The 23,382-nt window shown below is 38.1% G+C and overlaps 1 protein-coding gene across 1 annotated transcript; it reads right to left on the reverse strand.

Annotated features, from left to right (window-relative positions):
* Nucleotides 1-2,581: 2,581 nt before the first annotated feature.
* On the reverse strand, nt 2,582-8,174 carry LOC140143666 (uncharacterized). The gene is made up of 2 exons (XM_072165483.1): nt 7,719-8,174; nt 2,582-3,659 (listed from the first exon to the last, which is right to left on the reverse strand). Exons 1-2 carry the CDS (start codon nt 7,752-7,754, stop codon nt 2,883-2,885), a joined length of 813 nt encoding a protein of 270 aa, XP_072021584.1. The 5' UTR covers nt 7,755-8,174; the 3' UTR covers nt 2,582-2,882.
* Between the last annotated feature and the right edge of the window lie 15,208 nt (nt 8,175-23,382).

Genomic DNA, 23,382 nt, shown 5'->3' on the forward strand with positions numbered 1-23,382 from the left:
ACTGAAAGTTTTTATTGGCACTGGTTTTCCCATATGATGCGTATTTCTTATAAAAAATATGGTGTATTACATTTTATTATATTTCAGTTCCTCTTCCTAATGTAATTAATCGAATCCATAATTGAATGACAGCCATAAAAATTGATCGGAAGTGATCAGAATCAGTAAGGTTTTACATTTTATCTTATTCCAGTTCCTCTTCCTATAATACATTTGCTTTGAGCTTTCATCGCAACTATAATTGATTCCATATCAAGTTAAAGCGATGGAAAAAAGTTTAAAGGGCATTGGACCTCGACCATTGTCCCAAATAATAAGTGAGAATGATTTATCATTTTCATTTTGAGTGATCAGAATCATTAAGAATTTTTGCCTAGAAATATTGATCACAGGTTCAATATTGATGGTGCATATCAATGACCAAACTCTATAGTTTCATATTGTTATAAATGATCACTTGTGTGAGGTCTTAGGAAATTATGTAAATAGGCGTGAATATTTGATGTTGTATTTTAGCTCACGCACTTTTGTTTGCAGCCAAGATTCATACATATTCCCTAGCAGCGATCTCCCCACAACTTCGTTACTTCCGGGCGTTACTTCCAACTTTAGAGAACGGCATATGCCTTAATGAATCTCGTCAATGCAGACAATTCAACGTGATTTTGCTAGCTTGGAAACGTCTATTTTGTGCTATTTTGTCCATCAAAATTAAAAAATTGTCCCACTTAACGAAAAATACTTCTACATTCACTCCGCCAGCGAAGAAAGCCAAATGTGTGTGTATATAGTACATGCATCCTGTTAAAATCGTCCACTTTAGTGCTGAGTTTTGCTCTTATATGTCCGACAGGCCACAACTTCTTCAAGGACATCCCATTTAAAGGTGGTTGGTACGATTATAACAACTGTTTTCTACGTCACATTGAGGCCTACCCAGTGGGCACAGGTTAGGATTTCGACGTTGGAATAGAACGTTGAAATATCAACCTGATTTCAAACAATCTTTAGGTTGAAATCAGGTTGAAGTCCATCAGGTTGAAGTCCATTTGCAAATACAACGCGGTTTCAACCTGATTTCGACGTCGAAATTGATTTCGATGTCGTAATTTCAACGTGATTTCAATGTCAGGGGTGCCCACTGGGTATCACCCAAACATTTTTACCCAAAATTTTAAAGCTAAAATTCTCTAGCAGTTTGGATTCTAGAATCAAATTAATGTGTATCACAGTGGCCCATTGAACAGTACATGACTCCCGAGTGGTAACCACTACATGTTTTGGTCATACTTTTTGCACTAAACATTCATATATTTCAGGCCTAAAATGGACGAGGTAATGAGAAACTGCATGTATGAGCTGAATTCTTATGTGGGTATATAATAGTAGGGGATGGGGCGGTCAATCTCCGTTGTTAATCGGTGCACACACACCCCCGACTTCTCTAAGTTATGCAATCAATATATAATACCCCGCCCCCTAATAACACAACCCTTACCCGACACCATACGTTTATCAGGGGTCAGGGGGTGAATTACTTTCTTCTATGTGATATGCAAATAATTTGTATCATTATGGTAGGGCTACTTAATATGATGAGAAAAAAAAAAATAGGTAAGTGACTTTTGATTTGTTATACAGTTATTTTCATTTGATATATTATTTTGAAGCTTTGTTTCAGAGGTAGCGGGGACCGTGAAACACGATATTTTTGTTACTAAAATGATAACCTATATGGAAAAATTAATGTAAAGTGTAGCATACAAACCAATCTTTATCACCGTTTAGTCTCAGCTGAGTACATGTAATTTATAAAGAGCTTTGAATGTTTATGATTAATCATATCTTTTTTGCAATTTCAAAGGAAATAATTGCAGCGTGGAAGTAATAAAATTCCAGCATTGGACACATGACTAAAGCGATCAGCTCTGTAGTCACATCTCCAAATACTTGAGACATCGCCGGTAGAAGTAAGTTAGGAGAAGTCAAACCCAACTCGCTACCTAAACTTGCCAGTGCCCAAGATGCCACATTCAGTGCCCCGTTATACACTAACCCGTAGCGTTCAAAGTTGGACATTTTCACACCTGATCTCTGAAGGCAACTCCTTGCAATGAGGTAGTAGACCTCAAAGCAACTGTAAACTACAACCAAAAGAGTAAAAACTAACAAAAAAGCAAGCTCTCCTGTTTTTAATGGCTGAGATGATGTTTCGAAAGATGTCAAAAGAGCAAGCGGGGAGAAGAAACGCAAAAACCAATAAATATAATTGGCAATGTTTGTGGTAATCAGAAAATATTCGGAAATGGTGAGCGATGATATCGTCAAGCGCATTTTTAGTCGTTTCATGGTCTTGTGGGTGAGTATGAAAAACAGATACATGGGGATATGAAGCACTGAGTGAATGCTATTCCAGATGTATACATTTCCATTCATCCATGTTTTAAACTGACCACTTAATATGGTGAACATGGCAATGTATGTAACAGAAACAAGTAACGATCCAGCTATGACAAAAGTTATGACACGTTTCTTCGTAACATTAGGCTGTTCAATTGTTTCTAGGCTCTGATCATTAACGTCTTTATCAAGTTGGTCCACACTATTGCTGTACCTCGAATTTGGGCGATTGAACTTATCCATTGTGCCCCAAAGATTGAATAGAATACCTAAACCAATGATGAGAAACTCACCAAGGAATGGCTTGAGAAGACTTCCTAAGTTTTCAAGCAATCCAAGGACTATGTCGTCGGTGGTGGCATTTTTGTTTGTTGAGTTTGATGAAGAGCCCGAAGTTGTCGATTTGTTAGAACAGTCTTCAGTAAAGTGATAGATTGGAAAGAGTGTTAGAGTAAACCAAGCCCAGAGTTCTCCAGTAATCATCAACGCGATGAAACAATGGAACATAGCACAACCTTGTAACGCGACACCTTTAAACTTGGCGTAAACACAATCTGAACAAAAAAGGAGGCTACGTACAATGCATCAAGTAATGCGGAATAAATGCCAAAAAAGCTGTTTAGAAATGGGTCTCCTTGTTTAAGATGAGCATAAAGAGTACTGATAGGTTGACAAATCAGGTACACAATTCCGCCAATGCCAAAACCTATAACGGCATAGGAAACACCCGGCTGATGAGAACGTGGACGCTTATCAAGTTCTTGGATGGTATCTTGTAACTCTTCAATCGAATTGTCATCGTCAGTGGCTGACCACAGAGAAACATCAGCATCATCCATATCATCTGCAACACTCGTAGGTCCTGGGTTTGAAGAAACACGAATGCGTCCCTCTCGGATCCAACGTTTCCTTTTAAACAAGCCAAATGTACAAAACGCGGTAGCCATACAAATATAGACTCCCTTAAACACGTACGATAAGTTATAGATATGGTTGACAAACCGTTGTGAGTGATGTGTGCACGATACCATGATAGGGAGAAGAGCGACGGCAGCACCACAACTTCCCAGGAGGAATATGATCATCAGTGAGGCGTTGTAACTTTCGTGACTCTCACCTCTATCAATCTCAGGTTCATCGCGGTGATCATGGCGTGGAGAGTAGTGCGTAGTGCCAATGACATTGTTATGACGCTCTCTTAGAGTTGGTGATTCGCTACTAGGTGATTGCGTCAGAAGCGGAGCAGTCTCATCAGGAGTCTGTAATGCAAAGAAGCAAGTGGACATTAATCGAAGGGCCATATGGCTAAATTATTCACTTTCATTGCACCATGCGTACAAACTAAGTACACCTCATTTAATTGCTTGCTTATCATACTGCAGTTACTGTCCGTTTTCCTATACACAATACACAGTGCTCTTACAATTGACGCGTGACCTCTACAAATAGCCTACGTTAAAAGTATGGGGATATGCCTAGTTAACGTCGCTGTGTGAAAAAAAAACCGGCCAATATTAAAAGTACTCTTCTAAAGTTCTAGAAAATATAGTTTTGTAACATGTCCTAAATTTTTAGCTAATTTAGATGTTTGGAAATATGCGTACTTTGGTGTTTTAGTGTATGTTATAAGTAAATAGTAATTTGCCTAGTTAACGTCGCTGTGTGAAAAATAACCGGCCAATATTAAAAGTACTCTTCTAAAATTCTAGAAAATATAGTTTTGTAACATGTCCTAAATTTTTAGCTAATTTAGATGTTTGGAAATATGCGTACTTTGGTGTTTTAGGAAGGATATGTAAACGACAGATAACACCAAAAATATGAAGAAATTATTTCCAAACCGTGTTAAGTCTGCAAACCACCATGTTTGTCATTTTTTGAACGCTGGTTAACAATAAGCACGTATTGTCTCATTTCGTAAACAAAGACCACACATAATTGTTCTCTAGCGCTCGCTTTATAATCGTTCACCCAACTGAAAGTATAATCCCAGCTCATTGCTCCATTGTACGTGTAAAGCAGAAACATATGTTGTGTGTATTTAACCAGAGAAGATATGATTTAGTCAGTTGAGCTGTTTTCAATGAGTGTTATCTTGGTTTAATAGCTTTTAATGGGGTTTAAGTCCTGCAAAGGTCGAGGTGAATTCTACTGTATACATGACTGCATCATGTTACATATGACACAGTACCGGTATTTGCTTGGGGTAGTCTTGCGGATTTACTTCTGTCACCTGCACCTCTAAATCCAAGATGGCGTCCACGCGTCCAAAACGGTCACCACCTTCACATACTTCAATATTTTGATCATAACTTTCAATATCATTACGTGATCATGACGCGATTGGTGTCATTAGAAAGAAAATTAATCTCTACATTTTGAAACCAAAGTTAACGGAAGAAACTTGACAGTAAGATTTTGAGCCACAAATGTGCTTTTTTTAGTAATTTATATTTCATTACATATTTCCAAAAATAGAATTCTTATTTTTGAGAAAATTGACTAATTATATCCAGGTAGTGGAACATAATAATACACGTATTCCTTGAATATGAAAGTTGTCCAAGGAATTTTAGTTGACAGGTCCTTCCCGGGGTGGTTCTTCGGAAAAAAACTTGTATGGGGTATGTGCCACGGAGACCTCTAGATGTTGATTGTCTCGATACCTACTTTTTGCTGTTTTCGCAACTCATCAGTATACCAATTTTCACCCCAAATCATCCAAATTTGCTGTAATTGGACACTTTTAAGGGCACTAAGTGCAGTCGATTGGGCACATTGATCTCCACTGAAAACCTACTCATCGATATACAAAAATCGCTGGATAGGTACCACCAAACTGTGGCGCATTAGTGGCGTAGCTGAAGGTGGGCAGGGGGTGCTATTGCCCTCTGGCAAAACTTGCGGATTTGGGTCCCAAAAGGGAGGGGAAAAGAGAGAGAGAGAGAGAGAGAGAGAGGGAAGGGGGAGGGGTGGAAAGAGGTAATCCGTCAAGAGTTAAAGTTCCATACGAATTATATTATCAGAATACCCGTAGATCCAAGGACGACATTTACGAAAATGACACGCAGTTTTTGAACGCACGCAGCACGTAAGGGAAGCGTGCAGATGCTTGCTGCATGCATGTAGGTCATGAGCGTGTGCAGTTTGCATGCAGCATGCAAATCCATTAGCGTGCACTGCATGCGTGCAGCACGTACTGGCCATATATATATATATATATGCGAGACAAAATCATGAAAAAAAAATCAAAAATAGTTGCTAACAGTGTATACTGTCCTTACATTAAGTCTTATATTACCTGGCTATCTATTTTACAATGAACCAAAATTGCCTAGCTTAATTTTATACAAGTCACTTAATATCTAACTTTACCTACCTGATTTTGAACCAGGGACCTTCTGCATGGGAGTCTGATGCTTTACCATTTAAGCTATTGGGGTGTGCACATTTGATGAAGTGTCTTAAGTTAATATAAGCAATATTGTGATGACTAAAAACCAGCCAAAGTGCATCATTTTATGAATATTGATCAAATTTACTGTAAATATTGATAACATTCACTATAAAAATGTTGAATTTTGTTTTGATTTTTTTGCAGTGCCAACTGTTGATTCGTGAATGGCATACCAACATTGGCTCAATGTTGCAATGCCAACTATCAAAAAAGTAATGGCATTCCAAAAGTGGGCCAATGATGCAATGCCTACTATCGAAACAGGAATGGAATTCCAACATTGGCCCAATGTTGCAATGTCAACTTTCGAAACAGGAAAATGACATTCCAACATCGGCCCAATGTTGTAATGCCAACTATCGAAATGGCATTCCAACATTGGCCCAATGTTTCAATGCCAACTATCGAAAAAGGAATGGCATTCCAACATTGGGCATATGATGCAATGCCTACTATCGAAACAGGAATGAAATTCGGCCCAATGTTGCAATGTCAACTATCGAAACAGGAATGGCATTCCAACATTGACCCAGTGTTTCAATGCCAACTATCGAAACAGAAATGACATACCAACATTGGCCCAAAGTTGAAATGCCAACTATCGAAAGAGGAAATTGCTTGCTCTCCCCTCTAGACCTGCCAAAAATTGCTTGCCCCCCTCCCCTGTTGGCCTGCCAAAAATTGCTTGCCCCCCTCTTGGTCTGCCAAAAATCTTGGTCTGAAGGTTAACTTATTTATTCATTGTAAACATTTAAATATTTTCACTACTAGTTCATTGCCAAATTGTGACTTGATGTCAGTTGTGTAAAGGTGAATTAGTCATTGAAATCCTGCATGCATGCAGCATTTTACCTTTGCTGCTTCTGGAAACCCTGTATGCGTGCAGCATTCTAACTGTGATGATCTAAAAACCCTGCATGCTGCAGCATTTGATCCGGCTTGTGATCTGAAAATCCTGCATGCGTGCAGCAATATGCGTGCTGCATGCAAGATGCGTGCAAGATGCGCGGAATTTGCATGCAGTCCTACAGTCCGCACACAAGTGTAGTCTGCACGTAATTTGCGTGCAGATTGGTAGTCTGCACGCAGGTTCTGCAAGCAAATTGTGTGCACGGTGGATATTTGCGTGCGATGCCTGCATGCACGCAGCTGGTTTGCACGCATGAACACGCTACCAGCAGGCCTTGCATGCATGCTGTACACATCTGCATGTGTGCTGCACACTGCCGCACGCGTGCTGCATGCTGTCGCACACATTTTTTATTGCTTGCATTTTCGTAAGGGATGATCGTCAAATCTTTCAAACGTCAAATTTGTTTTGGCACAGTTATTATTACTACTCCTATAAAAATAAAGTAGGCCTATTTACTTTTTTTACATAAAATATTAAACAATGTTTACATCTTCTCCATGAAAAATTAGTTTTGTGAGCCCAAATAAGGCAAAATTCTAATAAATTTGCATTGGCCAAAATTAATTAAATTAAAATTTCGCGCGCATTTGAAAAGAAATCATGAGAACCATTTATATCCAAAATTCATTTCAATTAAGATCAAATTAGTGTAAGAAAAGTGCAAAGTCTCAAAAGATGCCTTAATGTCTTCTAACCAGCGTCTTATTACTAAACGCCGAAGTAAAACCGATATAATTGGTGTATTGGTCTGTGGCAAACTTAATTTTGACCACTTGACTTAAAACTGGCGACACTTTTTAATTTACATTATTTTTCAATTTGAAACAGACTTTTTAACTTTGAGAAATTAACCTTTGAAATTGGGTAAAGATTTTTATGGACCACCCTATACAGAATCGTATTAGCTCATGTCATAGTAATGGTATCATGGAAAATATTAGTACTCACCTCAATATACCCTTCCATTCTTTCCATGTCACCCATTGTGTATCGATACTGTACTTCCGTTGTGTTTCATAAAGCATTAATCTTCGATCTCAGAAGTCCTCAGAATGCCACTAATCCAGTTGCCCCAGTGAACTCGTATAGGTTAAGGCCACGTTAAGGGTTGCGAAGTTGGTATACCACTCAGAAGCTGGAACTATTCTGCACATAGTATACATAATATACTAATATCTGTTTATTGAAGGAATTTGAAGATGTCACAGAACAAAGATTATATTTCTTCAGTCAAGCCGCTGTTAGAAGATCGTGACATCCGGGTGGAGTCTTTATACCCGATCCGATACCAGATGCTTGTTATTGATGTTGTATTGACAAGCTGTTTTTGATTTGATTTTGATACTGAAACAGGGAAAACCGGAATGTACCACTGCATATATTTAGATTTCAGTCACCATCACGCAACGCGGAAACAGTGTAAAAACAATCAATTTATTTCCTCAATCAGAGACCTTTTCTGCAGCATGGAACGGCAAACAAGGCAAACAAAGGCAAACAATACGTATTGTTTAACGGTGACTCAATTCATGATCGAGGCTCGCGATATAACCGCAAATTTGATCATGATTTAGTCAGGGGCAGTCCCTAGATTCTGCATATACATGTAGTATAACCTTCGCCACATCCCAGAGTTTTCGTATGGGCAACCCAGCCCAGCATTATTTCATCTATAGCTTTATTTTAGCAAGATGTAAGATTGAAGATATTTTATTCATATAGGCCTACTCCTCGACCTCGAGACAAAGAGTTAAATAAATTGATAGTACATAATTGTTTTGAACACGACAAAGTGCCAGTGCCATTTGGTCGAATACTATTTCGTTTAATTCCCATTTAGTCTATATTCAATTAGTCTATTACCAGAAAGGCTAATAACCAATTAGTTTAATAATCATATAGGTTAATGTCCAATTTAGTCTAATAATGTTTGGTCCAACTTTTAGTCAACTTTTAACACATCGCTGTACCTTTATTATAATGATTTGTTACAAACAAAATGATCATAATAATAATTAGGTTTTCCTTCGTATGTTCATTATCCTTGACTGTCTTTAACATATTGCAAAATGGACAAATTTTGTGCATTTTCAACAAAATACTATCTACGCTGATTTTGCACGTGGAAAATCTACAAAACTGGCTACATACGTAACCTCGTTTCGATACAGGAGAGTGGTTTTGAATAGATCTACGTCCGTCCGAGACCTACGTTTGGAAATCACAATCTCTCTAATGTTACCAAAAGTTACTGCTCATCAGAGTGTTACGAGTCGTAAATATGACCTAAGGGGGTACTACACCCCTGCCCAATTTTGTGCCTATTTTTGCATTTTTCTCCAAAATTATAGCACATTGGTGACAAGTAAGATATGTATACTGCGCCAATAAAGTATCCTTACACTTGGAAAAATAATCACAATATCAAAATTGAACAATATGGGGTAAATTTGTTTATGTAATAGATTCACTATCTAATCCTGCACATTATGACACCACATTCAAGCCAATGTGACCTCAAGAAGTAAAGTTACAAGCAATTGAATAGACGGAGGTCCAGTTTTAAAAGTGACAAACTGGCCTATACAAGGCGCAAAAAAGATTCCAACAAGCGAAACAAAGAGACAACACAGTTTCTTCAATGAAGTGTTATTTAAAGCAGTTTTTATTTCAGTTTTTACTTCTCAGTACTTTTCATAACTTTCATTTTATTTGCTAGTTCTTTTGTTTCAGTTTTCTTTTGTTCCTTTTGTTTTAAATTAATGCCAAACGCATAAATTAGCCATTCACCACTCTCAAACCAGATGTCTAGTCTGTGGAGTTTTGAATAGGCCAGTTTGTCACTTTTAAAACTGGACCTTCGTCTAATCAAATGCTTGTAACTTTGTTTCTTGAAGTCACATTGGATTCAATGGGGTGTCATAATGTGCAGAATTAAATGGTACATCTATTAAAAAAACAAATTCACCTCTATACTGTTCAGTTTGGAAATTGTGATTATTTTTCCAAATGTAGATGCAAGGATACTTTATTGGCGCAGTATATATTATAGGGGCAAGGACTACAACTACTGTACTGAAAATTCAGCAACTCAAAGCAAGTAGTTATTGATTTATTGATCAAATATTGGTTTCCCTCATTTTTGACTGTAACTCCGCAAGTGTTGGCTGTGCTGAAACAAAATGTCCAGTGTAGTAGTTGTAGTCCTTGCCCCTATAATATACATATCTTACTCTAAAAATGCAAAAATGGGCACAAAATTGAGCAGGGGTGTAGTACCCCTTAAAATAAAAACAACTTTGTCCCAAATTCGCTTCAGAATGCACAACAAAATACACTGATTAATTAAGTTATTAAACAATATCTAAGTCTTTAATCAAAAGTACAATATGATTTGACAATTATACTGTGAGTGAATACAAATACATCAATACAATCAAATACACTGTTTAAATAATCTTAATTATCCAGCAGCCTTCTTGTTGTTGTTGAGTCTTGATTGTAAAGTTCAGGTTCTCAATATTCTTGATGTATATATATCCTATATTGTATGTTGTATGGTGGCTTTGAATTGACATTGCAATGCCAAAAATGGCACTGTCGAAATTTCATCAGCATTGCACCCTATATAGCAAACCACGATGTCAAACACGTTGGCACGATACATACCAAAATAACGAAATGTTGAGATTTTACTATTGTTACTTCATGTTGATATTAATGACCGAAGTATATGCAGGTTTATTTCAACGTTATAAACTAAGATGCACCATGTAGACGGTTTATTCCGTTTTCATTATGTGATAGCATGTAAACAGTTTCTGACACGACTAAGCAAACTAAGTCGTGTGCACGTCGAAGGTGTTGCAGGGGTATCATGTAGCACAATGCCTAAACTATTAATGTATAAGCGATAAATACACATAGTTGAATTACTTTGTAAAGCAAAGTCTAATAATACTGATCGAGGATTTCAGATATTTCCCCATTCCAAGTAGCTCTATCGGTAATGCGTTAGAATAATTGAGATAGCTTGAAAGTCCCCTATGAAATAAACTAAAGTTCTGCTTATTATCTCGATTACTAGTTAGCTTCGGGAGCTGACCCTGGCTGCGATGGGTGATTGTAGTATGTACAGTATAGCATGTGCGCTTCTGAGCGGCACGCCTCTAGTTTTTATGGTTCGTTTGGGGCCAGTAAAGTGTGCTGAAGCTTCTTGGTAAATCCTGTATGTAGCGCATCGTAAATCACTGCTGTTTGTGTACTGTGATATTTCCACGAGATGTAATTATGTAATCTTGCACTTTGTTATTGCTGTAAGGGTTTTGATATTCATGTTTATAAGTCCTCTGTGTCTCCTTTCTTCAATTAAAGTGAGCTGTATGACTAAAAAGTAGGGTGTCATCTGAGAACCTGAGATGAGTAAACTCATTCTCTCATAATGTTTATTATTAATTATATATTTTAGCAATTTCAAAGGCAAGAATTGCAGCGTGGAAGCGATAAAATTCCATCATGGGATACATGACTAAAACTATCAGCTGTGTAGTCATATCTCCAAATACTTGAGACATCGCCGGCAGAAGTGAATCCGGTGAATTCGCAGCCCAATCATTACTCAAACTGGATTGAGCCCACGAGGCCACATTCAGTGCCCCGTTGTAGACTAAACCATAGCGTTCAAAGTTGGACATTGTCATTCCACATCTCTGAAGACGACTTCGTGCAATTAGATAATAGACCTCAAGCAAACTGTACATAACAACTGCAAGAGCAAAAAGTAACAGAAAAGCAAGTTCTCCTGTTTCGGATGGCTGTGACGACGTCTCGAATGATGTCAAAAGAGCAAGGGGAGTAAAGAAACGCAAAAACCAATAAATATAATTGGCGATATTTGTGGTAATCAGAAACAATTCGGAACAGGTAAGCGACGATATCGTCAAGCGCAGTTTTAGTAGTTTCATGGTCTTGTGAGTGGGTATGAAGAATAAAGCCATTGGGATATGAAGTACTATGTGAATGCTATCCCAGATGTATACATTTGCATTCCCCCACGTCTTAAAGTGACCACTTAGTATGATGAACATGGCGATGTATGTAACACAAACAAGTAACGATCCAGCTATGACAAAACTAATAGCACGTTTGTTAACAAGAACCTTCTTAACATCAGGCTTTTCATCTTTCTCTAGAATCTGATCACTGACGTCTCCATCACATTGGGAAAGATTATGGTCAGCATTATTGAAGTGCTTCGAATGTGGGTGATTGCTCTTATCCATTGTGCCCCACAGGTTGAATAGAATACCTAAACAGATTATGAGAAACTCACCAAAGAATGGCTTGAGAAGACTTCCTAAGTCTTCAAGCAACACAAGGACAACGTCGTTGGTGGAGGCATTTCCGTTTGTTGAAGGGACCAAAGCTGTTGATTTGTTAGAACAGTCTTCAGTAAAGCGATAGATTGGGAAGAGTGTTAGAGTAAACCAAACCCAGAGTTCTCCAGTGATCATCAACGCTATGAAAATATGGAACATAGCACATCCTTGTACCGCGACACCTTTAAACTTGGTGTAAAACACGATCTGTACAGCCAAGGAGACTATGTATGCTATATCAAGTAATGTGGCAAAAATACCAAAAAAACTGCTTAGAAATGGGTCTCCCGGTGTAAGATGAGTATACAGAGTTCTGATTGATTGACAAAGCAGGTACATAATACCACCAATGCCAAAACCTACGACTGCATACGAAACACTTTGTCGATGAGAACGTGAACGTTTCCTAACTTCTTCGATGGTGTCCTGTTTCTCGTCAGCAAAATATACACCATCTGAAGGACTAGTGGTAGGATTTGAAACTCGAATGCGTCCCTCTTGGATCCAACGTTTCCTCTTAAACAAACCAAATGTACAAAACGCTGTAGCCATACCAACATAGGCTCCCTTTAACACGTAAGATATGTTATAGATATGGTTGACAAACCGTTGCGAGTGATGTGTGCATGATACCATGATAGGGAGAAGAGACACAGCAACTCCACAGCTTCCTAGGAGGAATATGATCATCAGGGAGGCGTTGTAACTTTCGTAATTTTCATCAGTACTTTTCTCTGGTTCGTCTTGATGACCATCACGTGGAGTGTAATGCGTAGTGTTATTGTTGGGACGTTGCCTTGGACTTGGCGATTCGCTACTAGATGATTGCGTTAAAAGCGGGACTGTCTCGTCGTCAGTCTGTAATTCAAAGAAAACAAGCGGACATTAAACCTATACAACTCGACAATCATTACTCGGCTGTAAACATGTTAAATAATCTTGTATTTTGTTGCCCTACTCCTTGGGGTATTATATGTCAGAAACGTAGCTTGAGTCATTTGATTGAGATTGAGGATTGGCCTTTTTAAGACAATTTTCAATGGAATTTTTCAAAATGTTTGCATCGATTTGGGCGGTAATCACGAACTACTGTGCCCCTAAAGACGCTACATCACTGCGACATCCAGTAGTATGGTATAGTTTTGTGATGTTCAGGCAGGTTAGGGTTGTTGATTACCGAATCTATATAACGCATTATCTTATTTAAAGAAGAGACAAGGGGCTTTCTGAATGGAAGCAATTATAGCCAAAAGAATTTCAGTAACTCTTCCTCATCATGATACGGGCTGTGTCAAAATTATTATTTTCCGACTGTTTGTAATTTTTGTGAATTTTCTAAAAATGTTCCCTAAATTTGTTGGCAATTTTTTTATTCAAATTGCTAAGAATGCAAGGTTTAATAAGAATATTATCTTATGAGAATAACATTATTTGTGATGAAATTGTACGCTTTTAAAGAAAGGTCTTCCTGGCTTGGAGGCAGATCCACTAGTACTAGGGACGTGAGTTGACTGGGAAATGTGTAAAAGTAAGGTATTCTTTTAATCAAATGACCAAGAATCAACAAGTATTTATTTTGAACATATTTACAACCCTCGTACCAAAGATCGCTTTGGCGTGAAACACAGTGTTGTGAAATGTATTAATATCTGTGTCTATATTTTTAAAATAGCTCTACCATTTATTGGTATCGAGCACTGTATAGCTGTCTGTGATACTTTTACTTCTTAATACAACCCTCGTACTATATTTCAGGATATGGTTTGAACAAATTAAGACAAAAATAAGTACACAAATTTCCATTTTGCTTTGCACAGTGTAAGCACTCGTGTAATAAATCGTGAAATCGGTAAACGAATTAGTTTGAGCTGTGAGTATAATTCGCGGTAACATTTAAAGGAAAATATCTCCAAAATACATCATAGCTCATGTCACGGTAATAGTATATTTATGTTTTTCACAGTTTTTTCGTGGAGTACATCTTTGTCGTGTGTCTTCCCCCCCTCCACCAGTCCCAAGTACAGGGAATAAAAACAAACAAACAACGATAATGGTATATGGAAAACAACAAGTTTTTAAAAACTCACCTCAATATGTTTTTCTATTATTTCCATGTTACCCATTATGGTCTGTCGATGTGTTTCATAGAGCTGTGTGATCTTCTGGCAGATTATCTAAGATTTATCAAGTCACAGCACCAAATCCAGTGATCCAGTGAACTCGTATAGGTTGAGGCAACTATGGATTACGCTTCAGCCAATCTGCACATAGCACATAGATGCTAATATCTGTTCTAGGAATTTAGTGATGTCACATAACTATCTCTCTGTTCTGTGTTGTACACTTGTTATTGTTATCACTATTAACTAAAAGAATCTATATCAATATTCAAGTAACGTAACTATAACACAATCACCGTTAAGTCAAGCGCTTGTTAGGTAATTGCGAATCCACGATGTATTTAAGGTATTCTTATCATATCCCCGTACTTATCATACCTTTAGATTTCGTAATGCAACTGAAACTGCTCATTCCGATATGTTATCTTATATCCATCATATACCTTGATATTCGATCCGAATATGCCGATACTACATGTAATCGGTATGTTTAGATCCCATTAGATCAAGGGATATAGATATATACGTTCAATTTCATTTTGTTTTCAAATTTGGTTCCGATGCTCGAAATGAAAGGGGAAAACCAGAAATATCTTGGAAGGAAACTCGTACATATAAATACAAAGATATATTTAGCTACTGCACAGAAAAGTTCCAAAATTACATGCGAAATCAAATTGGATGATAATTATGGTTGTACAACGCTTAGGTTATTTTCACAACTGTTTTTGAGATATTAAGAAAAAACTTAATATTCGGAAAAGTTTTATTGACAGAATGTTTTCATCTTTAGGGGACATTTAATATATGAACATACAATAGTACAAACATTCGAAATTATATATTATGTTTCCATGGCAACGGTACAGAATAATACGAGCTGTAGTTGGGCCCTTCTTCCAATACTGCAAGTGCCATTTCCATGTTATAAATAACTACAGAAATTAAGTAATCACCATTTATTGCATTTATTTCTTGTTAGCAAGAAAGTTTATTGTTGTGAAAAGCAGATTTCATGGATGAACAAAATTCCTCTTTAACCCTATATTTGTGGAAGAAAGGCCCAACTCCATGGAGTTGGGCTTTTCTTCCATGAAAACCATGATTAAGTGTATGTGGAAGACAATATAGAGATTGGATTTTGGCTCATCTTTCCCACACAAGGAAGAACAGTCTGCTAGCAATAAAATTTGCAAATAAAAATTGGAGTTGGGTCCTTCTTCCACTCAGGTATTCAATTGATTGACTAATAATATAACAATATCTCATCAAGATCCCAGTTTTGCTTATTTGGAATTACCTACTACTTGTGTAATTCACACTCAGAATGTAAAGCAAAACAAACAAGTTCGGTTTCTGTTTGTCATTATATAATACTAGTAAAGTTAGCAGTCACGACAAGTATTTCCCAAAAATATAACAGCTAATTTTGTTTTAGTCATGTGATAGCATGTAACCAATCTCTCTCACGATCAATTAAAATAAATCGAGTGTACACTAAGTCGAGTGTGGAAAACGTTGCAAGGATCTCATATGAAGTATTTTATGTAGAACAATGCCTAAACGTTATACAAACGGTGTACAATCATATTTATGTGAATTACTTTGAAAGAAGCGAGGCTTTCAGATAATTATTTTCGCAGTCATGCCAGTTATCTCACACCGTATTGTTAATTCCTTTGTATTATCTTTCTATAAATTTTCCATTTCATTCTGCGCTAAGCTTCCAACTAACGCTACCACCAGTATAAAGTTTGTTACTTAAAAGTACATCTATTATCTTGAAGGTTTGCCAGATGACCTGCCCATTTTCCCTATAATATGTAATCCAATCAAGACAAAGTCCATTGCTCTCTCTATGACTCTCTATTCCAAATATGTTCATAGAACTGCACAAGAATTATGCTCTGATTAAAGATCTGTTTTTCAGTATCAGTGGAAGGTCCTCGTGACGTAAAAGAAAGCCGAGTCTAACAAATCATATCCATGCCAGCTGCACCCTTTTATCCTGCTGTTTAATTTGCAAAGGAAGTCATTTTGCCCAATTATAGGTAACTGTCTACCCTGTCTCACACCTTTCAGGAATTTAAAGGCATTCTTAATAGTGTTCTCCAGGTGGCGTAGGATCTTCGTAATTTGCTTTGAAGAGGCGGTGTACTTCTTTTCACTAATTTGTCTCTCAATGCATTCAGCAATGCCTGATGATCACGGAAAAGAGTCGGCAGTACATTCTCTGCTTGGTAGGGGTGGTCGAGAATGGGCAATTGGCTACAGTTGTAGAGCTATTTATTTGTAACAGGTCTCCCAGCTATGTATTCTTTAAGGCGGTCTGGCAATCTGTGGCGTGCGCAAAAAAAGGGCCGGGTTGTGACCCATACCTTTGCTGGTAAGTCGGGGAAATGCACCCACTCGGGTGACAATTCGGGATTTACCTATTACGGTGAGTGAAGCTAACCAAAAAATTAATGTTTGAACAGTCGGGGAAATCGAGACCCATGCCACTACCCCCTCCCTCCACACACACACAAACTCTTTGGAACACACGTCGATGCCACTGGATGGATCAGTAGCATTAAGGTGCCGATTGTACCGCGGTATATTGAAGTCCACTCACGGTATAACGTCATTGTCTTAAGTGGGGGGGGGGGACATATTCTAGATATCAATGACAATGGTATTTGCAAACCATTTGAACCCCTTGAACATGAGATCATGTTCGGAAACAGTTTGGCTTGTCTATGATTTGGTTAATCTATCCATGTTCAGTTCATAACAAACCATTCATGCTTAAACATTGCCCTTTACCAAAGTGGAATTGTAGTAGTCAAAAGGCATAATATAGTAAGTTTGGTTTACATTTTGGACCTTTGGATGTTGTATAATACTATACTGGCGAACCTTTACTTGCAAAAGCAACTAAAACAGTTATAATTTAACCCTATCAGCGGGTTGAAGTATTTTTTGGAATTGTCAAATAAAAATAACATACCTCTGTACCTGTCTAAGTAAAACGACATACAATGTATTATGACCTTTGTAATCAGATACCGATGTAACTGCAAAGATGTGAAAGTAATCGCAACTAGGCAGCAACAATAAAATACAATACTAAATACATCCAAAGTGTGTTCCGTTCAAAGAAAAACTATTTTCAAAATCATTCTTTCTCTTATGCATATCATTACCACTTTCTGAAGCGTGATGGAACTACTTAATATAAAGTACAAAAAGTACATTCTGGCTATTCAAGTCAGAAAATGCAATGACACGGAAATGCTACAAAGTTGCTTTTGCTTTTTGTTTCTGTTTGTGTTGCAATACCCAAACAATTGAATATATGAATACAAAAGCCACCCAAGTCCATACTTTGGCCAAATTGAGTTAAGCATGGGAAAGTGTTGCTATACATAGGTCTGTCATATGTATGAAAGAACAACACAAATACATCCTCTGTGTCTATTGAGCATGTGAAAATAGCATGTATGAAAGAATCAACCCAAGTCCATGATTTGAGTCTTGTAACACATTGATTGAAATCCAGTATGTATAAAAGTCCCCTTGTAACACATTCATTGCTGGAGAGTAACTTTTGAAAATAAAATGGGTTTAATCAAGGAAAGTGTGTGGTTTATATTACATGGCAGAATGCTTATCAACATTATACATAACTGTGTGCTTTATTTTGTATTATCTTACTAGTGGTAATCTCATTCCAACATTATTGTCTTTGTATATGATTCAAAAAACCACTCAAGTCCAGAATTTAAAATGAACCCCACGAAGTCCCTGAAATGCTAATCGTCATACCTAATACAGTTTAACTCACCCATTTGCACGTACAACTTACCATATTGACCAGGTAAATCTAACTGAAGGAATTAAAATGCTACACGGGTTTTTTTCTCAAAATGTTGTTGTACAAGCATGTTGCTTTCATTTTAAACAAACATGTTTGCATAATGCTTAGATAGCAAGGAGTTTCTGTCAGACTCTGTATAATGTTGCTGTGGAGGCCCGCTGACATGGAGGTATTAAATATCAGTGGAGGAGCAATAGATTACATAACGCATTGTTCCATTCTGGCGATTTGATTTTCCGACAAGCTATTCATCGAGAGGTAGGCCTACCTTTTGTTTAGGACTAAAGGGTTCCGCCATTAAATCGGTAACTAACCTGACAGCGTGTTAACGCTTTATCAGGCAGACTACTGTCACAAAGTGATCATGAGAATGCCATGTGAAAGCGCCCACTTGAGTGAGAGATACCTTTTGTTCTCATACAGCCCACGGGTGTGACAGAGTCTTCGCCAGTACATAAAAGCACAATTTACCGTCGATGTACAATTATTTGCCACCCACATTAATTTATGCGCTTCATTTAAATAAATTCAATAGAGTTGCTGATCGATTACCCGTAACAAAATGGCGTGGCTCTCCAGGTATATAGGTCTATCTGTGTCACTTCTATAATTAACTAATATCACGAATATCCATTTTAAAAGCAAGGAGAATGTGAGGGAGTGAAGGAGGTGTCGAGGGGTGAAAAGAAGAGAAGCGAATGGGTGAACGAGATTGGAAGGGGGAATACAAAAAGAAAAAGAATTGAAGAGGGGAGAAGGGGAGAGAGGGAGAAGGAGAGCGAGGGAGTGATATGCCCCTAAAGTGTAGGCAGAAGAAAGAATAAGTGCAGAGAAAGGAATAAATAAAGAAAATAATGATTATAATATTATAGAAACTAAACATATAACAGCACTAGGCAGCCATTCAATGATGCCACACAAACCACAAGTCACCCAATTTCGAAAACTGGACGTTGAATGTACACTCTCATGAATATTGATTAGCAACATTTTCCAATATGTCAGCGCTCTAATCAGTCACATATAGAGCAATAAACCCTGCAGTGCGTTGCCCGCTACTCTCTCTGCACAAGTTTATTTGCCTTCCTAACTTAAGCCAGTATACCCACTCACACCTGATTGAAGTGAAGCAACGTTGGCCACGATGTGATTCGCAAAAACAAACTTGTGATCATGAGTTGATCAGTTAACCGCTAGGCCACCTTTCTCACTAGACCACTGTGATCATACGGGAACATTTTTAGGATGATATGCCGGGGTTCAAATGCCGCCTGATATACAAAATATTCCATTCAGCATCCTCTAATTTAACAAAAAAATAGAGCGGTCGCCTGCCGTAAGTGCTAGCTTTTACATAAAAAAGAGCATTTTTTGTTATTTCTGAACCTCCAGTATAAAAAAGCATTACATAGGATAAAACAATACGATACTTTACCATCACATGAAATCATATCTCCAAATATCTCCTATAGTGCACTAAGGATATCCTTTGTCGTCTACCATCTAGCGTCATCAGGGGTCCATTTCACTAAACTTTTACCCCTTCATAACTCAAAGTAACCGTTCGTAAAGTTACAAATACCTTATACTAGACGTAATTTTACGAAGGGTCCCTGTAGTAAATCCCCATGTAAGGTTAGTGAAAGGGAATTTACGACTCATCGTAAGTTACGAACGATTTCGATACTTACGAAGCTTCGTAAAGTTTAGTGAAATGAACACCTGTCTGAGACGCTAAATTAAGCTCAACTATTCCAGGCTAGCGGCACTCTGTACAAATTGCCTATACCGATTCCGTAGACAAAACCTGTGGCACAGTCGCATCCCCTGCTTGTACGTGTTTATCTAGGTCAACGTGGCAAACAGTCAGGGTCAGAGGACAGCGCAATCTGTCTGCTGCCAAGATCCGTAATATATTTCTATTAGTCACCTTTTTGTACCGTTCGCAGATAGCGTGACGTCTGCCCAGCAACAACAATATGGGCATATTTTATATTATTTATTTATTTGAACGGACGTTTTTAGGCCTATATCAGTGGCACACGCCTTATTGGCGGTGCGTTCATATAAAAGACAAAAAAACAAACATTTAAAACAGCAACAACAATAACTCATAGGAAAATGAACCACATACATCCAATGACAGCGCCTTTTCGTAGCTACGTCACATTATAGCTCATTCATATCATTACATATTCAGAAACACCTTTTGGATTTGTGGCGTGATGAACAGACTCTTATACAGGTATCGAGCTCACGCTGTCCTCACTTGAGCGACCGATGTAGCGCCTCTCTTAATTCAGTACTCTCAGACTATTCCAGATACTGATTAGTACTTTGGACAAACATTGTGTACCACAATGCCCCTTTAAGTGTGGTGATCACTATAGTTAATACCAGAGAACTTCAAAGGTCTGCCAATTTGGCGCAGTTTATGGCGTATACGGAAGTATAAGTCCTAATCATGTTATCGTCTAAAACTTCAAGATACAGTTGCAAGTGTCAAGCACATACAGGATGGCTAAGATGAGAAAAATATATATGCATAGAGATTAAAGCTTGGGGTACAAATCAATTATAATTTGGTTCACCTCAAGTTCGGTAGTGACGTCAATACTTTATTGCGGTTGCGTCGCAAGCGCGCAGAAAAACCGCCCCTGTACGCGTACGTGTACACTCAGCGCGGTTATCCTTATAAGCAAAAATACGCACGTCCGTCACTATCAAAATTGAGGTGAACCAAATTTTTAGAATTCTTTCATCTTAAAAAGTCTCATCTGAGTGTTACTGAAAAATGACAAAGAGCTAAATATGTTAATCATTGATCACACTTTTTTTGCAATTTCAAAAGCAAGAATTGCAGCGTGGAAGTGATAAAATTCCAGCATGGGACACAAAATTAAAACGACCAGCTGCGTAGTTACATCTCCAAATACTTGAGACATCGCTGGCAGAAGTAAATTTGGAGTCATGGAATCCCACTCGTTACCTAAACTTGATAGTGCCCATGACGCCACATTCAGTATCCCGTTATATACTAAACCGTAGCGTTCAAAGTTGGACATTTCCATTCCTGATCTCTGAAGACGGCTCCTTGCAATGAGATAGTAGACCTCAAGGAAACTGTAAACTGCGACTAAAAGAGCAAAAACTAACAGAAAAGACAGTTCGCCTGTTTTTAATGCCTGAGATGACGTTTCGGAAGATGTCAAAAGTGCAAGGGAAGCGAAGAAACGCAAAAACCAATAAATGTAATTGGCAATGTTTGTTGTAATCAGAAACAATTCGGAACAGGTGAGCGACGATATTGTCAAGCGCAGTTTTAGTAGTTTCATGGTCTTGTGAGTGGGTATGAAGAATAGAGCCATAGGGATATGAAGCACTAAGTGAACGCTATTCCAGATGTAAACATTTGCTTTCCCCAATGTTTCAAAGTAACCACTTAAAATGATGAACATGGCGATGTACGTAACACAAATGAGCAACGATCCAGCTATGACAAATCTGATAGTACGTTTATTAATGGATCGAACCTTCATAACATCGGGCGTCCTAACTGTTTCCAGACTCTCATCATTGACGGCTCTATCACGTTGGGTAAGATTTTGGTCCACACTATTGCAGCACCTCGAATTTGGGCGATTGGTCTTATCCATTGTACCCCAAAGATTGAACAGAATACCTAAACCAATGATGAGAAACTCACCAAGGAATGGCTTGAGAAGACTTCCTAAGTCTTCAAGCAACACAATGACCATGTCGTGGGTGATATTAAGCCTGTTTGTTGAGTTTGTTGAAGAGATCAAAGCTGTCCATTTGCTAGAACAGTCTTCAGTAAAGTGATAGATCGGAAAAAGTGTTAGAGTAAACCAAGCCCAGAGTTCTCCAGTAATCATCAACGCGATGAAAATATGGAACATAGCACAACCTTGTACCGCGACACCTTTAAACTTTGTATAAAATACGATCTGAACAACCAAGGAGACGACGTATGCCACATCAAGTAACATGCTATATAGCCCAAAAAAGCTGTATAGGACTGGGTCTCCAAATTTCAGATGAGTATACAGAGTTTCAATTGATTGACAAATCATATACATAATACCGCCAATGCCAAAAACTACGACGGTATAGGAAACACATTGCCGATGAGAACGTGGACGCTTATCAAGTTCTTGGATTGTTTCTTGTGGCTTTGCATCTGCAATCAAATTGTCATTGTCAGCGGATGACCGCCGAGGAATATCTGAATCATCCATGTCATCTGAAACACTCGTAGGTGCTGGATTTGAAGAAACACGAATGCGTGACTCTAGGATCCAACGTTTCCTTTTAAACAAGCCAAATATACAAAACGCGGTAAGCATACTAACATAGACTCCCTTTAACACGTAACATAAGTTATAGACGTGGCTGACAAACCGTTGCGAATGACGTGTGCACGATACCATGATAGGGAGAAAAGAGTCGGCAGCCCCACAGCTTCCTAGGATGAATATTATCATTAGGGACGCGTTGTAACTTTCGTGACTTTCATCTGAATCACTTCTAGGCTCACCTTGTTGATCATGGTGGAAAGAGTAGTTGATAGTGCCATTGTTGCGACGCTGTCTTTGATTTGGCGATTCGCTAGGTGATTGCGTCAGAAGCGAAACAGTCTCGTCAGCAGTCTGCAATGCAAAGAAATAAACGGACATTACGCCGTATTACACCCCAAGCGCGACTATTTCATCAGTGTAATAATGGGTCACCCCAGCCCCACTGCCCGAGACATCCAGTATTTAGATTTTGTGAGCTTCAAGCGGGTTGCCCGTTATATGTTTTTTACTGATTTGTTTTTATACAGAGGCCACAACCTTTTTGAGTGATAAGTGTAGGAAAAAATATCCAACAATTTTCCAGCAACTATTCCTTATCAGGCTCTGCGTTTTGTAATGCGATAAAACTCGACGATTTGTTTTTGAATTTCACGAAAGAACCGGACGTAAATGCCGAAGTATAAAACCGGGATATAATATATATACTAGTGCTCTTGATGCTAAAGAAATTGGGGAAATGCTTTAAAAACTCACCTCAATGTGGCTTTCTATTCTGGTAATGTCACTCATTGTGAAACGGTGCTTCCGCCTGCCGTAATGATCCGTAAAGCTAGTTGTCCACTTTCTGGTAAATTTATCTGAATCTTCAGTACGCTACTCCTTCTACAGGATCTCCAGTGAACTCCACACTAGCGGATACTGATATCTGTTCAAGGA

The sequence above is a fragment of the Amphiura filiformis genome, unplaced genomic scaffold (genome assembly GCF_039555335.1).
Source record: "Amphiura filiformis unplaced genomic scaffold, Afil_fr2py scaffold_25, whole genome shotgun sequence".
Taxonomy (NCBI): Eukaryota; Metazoa; Echinodermata; class Ophiuroidea; order Amphilepidida; family Amphiuridae; genus Amphiura; species Amphiura filiformis.

Excerpts from the sequence above, each read along its gene's own strand:
- LOC140143666 (XM_072165483.1), bottom strand. The coding sequence starts at position 7,754 with ATGGGTGACATGGAAAGAATGGAAGGGTATATTGAG. Across the intron at positions 3,660-7,718 it reads GAATGGAAGGGTATATTGAG|ACTCCTGATGAGACTGCTCC; the intron begins GTGAGTACTAAT and ends TTTGCATTACAG.